At 37.3% G+C, this 5,653-nt stretch overlaps 1 protein-coding gene across 1 annotated transcript in view; it reads right to left on the bottom strand.

Moving 5' to 3' along the window:
* LOC118323042 (RNA binding protein fox-1 homolog 1-like) overlaps positions 1 to 5,653 on the bottom strand; it is a 32,769-nt gene that overhangs the window by 12,038 nt on the left and 15,078 nt on the right. The window contains 3 exon segments of the mRNA XM_035654962.1: positions 1,942 to 2,034; positions 3,876 to 3,929; positions 4,094 to 4,240. Coding sequence (XP_035510855.1) covers positions 1,942 to 2,034; positions 3,876 to 3,929; positions 4,094 to 4,240 — 294 coding nt within the window.

Below are 5,653 nucleotides of genomic sequence, written 5' to 3'. Positions count from 1 at the left end.
GTCCTGAGATAACTCCTGTTATGAATTGGCAGTATACAAATAAAACTGAATTGAATTCAATTGATGAGATCTTTGCAGTGATTTTTGGGAATAGAAGAAACAAAAAGAAAGAATGTACTAAAGCAATTTGTTATAAATGACTGAACAGGCAAATTTGTCACCATGGGGACAGATGTACAGTGCAAGACAATCTGGTAGAAACTTGACTGATATCTGTTAGCAAGATAAAAATGGCTTTAGTCACTGCCTGAAGTTCAAGTATGTCATGATCTTGTTTATGAGAAAATATATCATCAATCCATTAAAACTGTCTATTTATCACTAAATCTACATCCCTAACCTCACCTAGAATATAATAAAAGCTGACCATCGTTGCAGGGTGGCTGGGCAGACCCTAGACATTAAGTGAGGAACTCGGCAGGGAGTTCAAGAGAAACGTCCTCTCCTTGCCACAAACTGAACTAGTTGAGGCGGATCCTGGCCTTTCTTCTTTCCTGTGGAGGTATTCAGGGGAGGTCCAGCTGGGAGGAGACTACAGGGAAGACCCAGAAAACACTGGAGGGATTACATATCCCATCAGGCATGGAAATCCCTCAGGAATAAAATAAGCGATTGAAAATGGAAGGATGGATCTATCGATGAAGGAAGCTTGCTGTGGTGCCAGGGTATTATAGCCTTTGTCAGGTGTCTAATCATATGAATGAATTATTTTTAGTTGTAGGTATAACCCAGCCAACATTTGTATGTGGGTATTACATGGGCTGTAAAATGATTGTCTCTGGGTTCCATGATGGCCTCATGTCAATTGCCCTCATGGGCTTTATGCAGGATTACACTGGGTGTTAGGTGGGGTCCAACTGGCCAACTCAAATGGGCCCCATTTCTCCATGGGAATAGGCAGGAAACATTGTATAGTATGAAGGATTGGCAATGGAAGACTGCAACTGCAGTGTGATACATGGGAGAAAAATCCAAAGTGGTCCAAAGGCTCTTTAAAGCCTTTACCTGTGACTATTAAGCCAGTGCCAGTTCTGCCCAACCCATGCCACAGTCCCTTCCAAAGTGCAGCCCATGTAGTAGATTTCACATGGTCCAGATTTTAGTATGGACTGTGTAGACTCGACAATATGGTCCATGGTGGGAATGTGGATGATATTGATGCTGTTGGATGTTTGGTGGAAAAATCTATCAACAGCAATCATGATTTAAGGCATTAAAATCTATTAAAATATTAAAATGCTGATACAGGTTCAAAAATGGACAGAGTTATGCTTCAAGACTGGTGGTGTCTAGCTGTTGTTCCTCTGAGTGAAGACAAGACATTGAAATATCACTTAAGTATTGTCATTCTACTGAATCATGTTAGTTGTGTAACCTTGCATTTGGCTCTCCAGGTGTCAACAAATCCCTAAGTACTTCCTCTGTCCGTGGATGGGTAAGGTTTTTAGGATTTATTGGAGGAAAAGCTCCTTTCTTCATTAAACATATATAAGAACATCTTTTCTTTCAAACATTCATGGCCAAACTCCAAAGGAATATATGCACCTTCTCTAACACAGGAGAATGTGAAAAGTGATTTCCACTTTTAAACTTTTGGTAAGGTACATTTCCTTAACAGTACAAAATCAAGTAAAAAAGAAAAAAGGGAAAAAAGTAAACTAAGAAATAATAAAACCAGAAAAGTCTCTCACATACAATAATGTTGGACTAGTTATATGGCGACATTTATTTGGTTAATAAAACTGCACAAGGAAAGGGAAATGATGAGGCTTGGATGACTTGACAATTTGATGTCATGAGGAAGATGGCAAGGTAGGATGTGGCGGTAGACTATCACACTCACACACACAAACACACACATAAATACAAAACATACCCACAGAGAGGAAAAGGAGGACAGGAAGAAGGAACAAGTTGAAAGAAATATTTGAGAACATGCACCTCTATTTTACGGCCTTCTACCACGGTGCCATGTAATTTCTCTCTGGCCCTGTCGGCATCCACGCTATGCTCGAACGTTACGAACCCAAAACCCTACATGCAGGACGGAAAAAGGCAAGAACAACATGCAAATTATTTCTGATATATTACACTCACATTACAGTGAACAACTTGCATCAAAAAGAGAATAGTAGATAACACAATATTATGCTTAATGAGTATCTCACATTAACCAATATCCAATAATATTACACAGGTCTGTTAAAAAAGAAAATTAATTGATCAGAGGAAACTTACCCTTTGCAAAGCCCTGCTCCCTTAGGCAGTGCCTTAATTGGTGCCAGTACCCTAATTCAGCACAACCCTAACCCTAAACACAACATAACCATAACCCTGATACATTTTTTGTCTTTTTTAACAACAATAACAATGCTGTTTCCTTTGCGTGTTACTTGAATAGATTCCTTTGGTGAAGTTATAATAGGGGAAATTAAATCCACCAAAAGAATGAAGGGAAAATGTATTTCTTTGTGGCATTTCATTAGCAGTCAGAAAAAATACTACAGTAATAATGGGAAGCAAAGCAACAAAAATAATCTTATTCTAAAAACTGCAGGAGCTGAAGGACTTTAAAAGAAACTATATTTATTTATCAGTGACTATATTATTTACTGCACATATCTATCTTTTTGTAGTTTAGCATTTTGTTTTGTCAGATTACAATATCAGACCTTTCTCAATAAGGGTTAGGGTTAGGGGAACTTATATTCTCATAAACTTTTGAAACTCATCAGTTGTAGGCCAACTCCAAATGCCCCAAAGTGTTCTTGCTTTAGCCAGTTAATCAAGGATGCTTTAAAACCTGACTTGCACATGCTGGAGGACATCTACTGTAAAATTGTTGTTCAGCAAATGTTTTTGTGCCCCCAGATTTAATTTGGGATTGTTTTTAGGTAAGAAAGAAACCATTTGGATTTCAAATATGCAGGCAGGGAAAGGCAAGTTGATTATCTCTGGAGCTGGCGTTCTAAATCACTGGTTTCCAATTTAGGACTCCAGACTCCCACTAGGGGTTGCCAAAGCTTCACAGGAGATTGCAAGGCCTTCTTGATTTTTATAGGTCATTTCTGTGAAGAAAACTAATTTATTTTTTTATTTTTAAGTTTGCATTATTATTTAAGATCTAAATAGGATATGGGTACATATGTATGAAACAATATATAATACAAACAGAATGGGATAACAAGTTCCTCAAAATATCAGAAAAACTCATCCCTGATCAATATTTTGGAAATGATCTGCTCAAAATTCATCCAAATTGCTCGTTGTGCACAAACTTCGTGCAGTTGTTCACTGTTTGGTCTGTACTGTTATTGTTATGCATTGACTATAATATGAAATATCCATAACATATTTCACTTAGTATACTCAATGATAGAAAAAGTGTCTCTTAAGGAAAAGGGTTGGAAACCACTGCTCTAGAGATGTATGGTGTACAATAATCACTTGAATTTTAACATAACTCTGCAGCTATTATCATTACTGCAATGTATATTTGAGGTAAAACCAATCACCTGAGCCTAACTTTGCTCTTGTGAACTCACAAGTGCATTGCCTTCAGACTTTAAACTTTGCAACTGTATTAAGAAAGGCCTATTGTGTTTTGAGGATGCAACAATGAAGGGACACTACCAAAAGTGTAATGAATATAATATATAATATATAATATCAATTTCATTTCTGTATGTTAGGTACAGGAAGGTCACGGATCAAACACAAATAAGTAGACTAAATCTGTTCCCCAAATGTAATCTTATGTGTTGATTTGACTTCTGGAGCAGGAGAGTCTGAAACACTTCTACTACTACAAAAGTAAAATAAAACCATTTAAGAGACACTTTCTAACACTTAGAAAAAACAGAAACATCATGTACCTTCGAACCGCGCTCGTTGAAGATGATTTCCACATCTAAGATTTTGCCAAATTGCTGCAAAGAAACAAAAAAAAAGAAATGCTGAGTGATTGATTTTCTCTTTAAATGTTCTTTGTCATCAGTTCAATACAAACATTTTTTTGTTAACGCAACTGTCGTATTAAAATAATTTACCTAAATGTTCTAAAATGTTAGAAATAGCCAGGTATTTTACTTACGCCAAACATTTGCCTGAGGTCTGGGTCTCTGAACCTGAAGGGGATGTTGGAGACATGAAGTCTCTTGGGCTGGGCCTTGCTGTCTGTGCTTTCAGGTACAGTCTGTGTTGGTGGCTGACTGTCCGTCTGGGAAGCATCATCTGTCTGCTGCAAAACACAGAAACGCAATAGGAAATGAAAAGGCAATATTTTTTACATCCTTTAACATAAAACGATGAAGCTTGCGTGACAATAAAATCATCTGTATATTGTCTGTATAGCACAGACTAATCTTTTGAATTGGTCTGGGGATTTGCCAAAAGTCATGCCCCCTGCTGGTTATGCTCCCCTGAAGATGAACCATTTGATTTTAAACATGCTCTCTTCTGCGGCTCGGCACTCAAACTAAACCTATTGGAGTACTAAATAATTGTCTTTTGAGTTAGTAAATAATAAAACAACCACTTTATTATATAGACTTAATAATTGTAATAGTTTTCCTGTTTCCTAGAGAAAACCAGTGATTCTGTTGTCCAGACCAGTGGTTGCCTAGCTCTTTTCTTAAGGGAGCCCTTTTCTATCATTGAGTAAACTGTATAAAAAAATAAAAATATATAAAAAATGTATAACAATAACAGAAGAGAACAACTGATAAATTGTACAATGAATCCAAATAGTGAACACAAGAACCTGAATTTTTGATACATTTTAGCAGATTATTTCCTGTGAATAGTTTTCCTGATATTTTTAGTAACTTCTTATCCAATTCTCTGTCAGTATTATATATTTATTGAATGTTTAGCAATCGTACATACTTAATAGGCTTCTTTTTGGACAAAAAAGTTTTCTTCAAATTTTTCTATTAGCTCTTTGGTTGTTTTAAACTGGATAAGGCAGTTTATCAGAGAGTGAAGGCTCTTGTGTTCAGGTCTTCACCGTTCCAGGTTGGGTTTGTAGACCCCAAAAAATTTAGAAATATGTTGCACAGTCTGGATCTGACTGCATTTTCTGAATATAGGAAAGGGTTCGGTCAAGAAAAAACGGGCTGCTAAGTTGCTCTTTAATGTCAGGTTAGTTCTCACATTAATAACTCACATTGTGAAAACACATCATCCGACCTCAGACCACAGATCCTTGAATTAGAGAGAAGTTATAAATACTGCATGAGACAAAAAGAAAACTGGAAAGAGTTAAAATATGCAAACACTAAGACATAATAGATGCTCATGCACATACAGAGTACCAGCGGCAGTCTGTGTTTGTCCTTTAGCTCTCAGTGTGAGTGAGATCAATGGCTGTTAAACACAAGAGAGGACTCCACAGACTGTGTTATACTGCAAGTGTGTTGGTGCCTCTCTTTGCTGGCTTTAGAGCTAATTCATCAAAGACTTGTTCATAAATAATACCACTTTATAGACACAGGCTACAGTGCAATCAAACCAGTGGCGGGGCTTCCATGGTGGCACCCTCCCCCTGTAATCTAATTGGCCACCCCGTGTGCCCCCCAATGGTCATAGACTTGGGGTAATGTCAATCATTGCGCTAAAGCTCTTTACTGACGCTGCATGTTAAAACAGAAGC

This window comes from Morone saxatilis, unplaced genomic scaffold, assembly GCF_004916995.1.
Source record: "Morone saxatilis isolate NCDOM2014 unplaced genomic scaffold, NCSU_SB_2.0 Contig14, whole genome shotgun sequence".
In the NCBI taxonomy this organism is placed as follows: domain Eukaryota; kingdom Metazoa; phylum Chordata; class Actinopteri; family Moronidae; genus Morone; species Morone saxatilis.
This window is presented reverse-complemented; position numbering and strand designations above follow the sequence as displayed.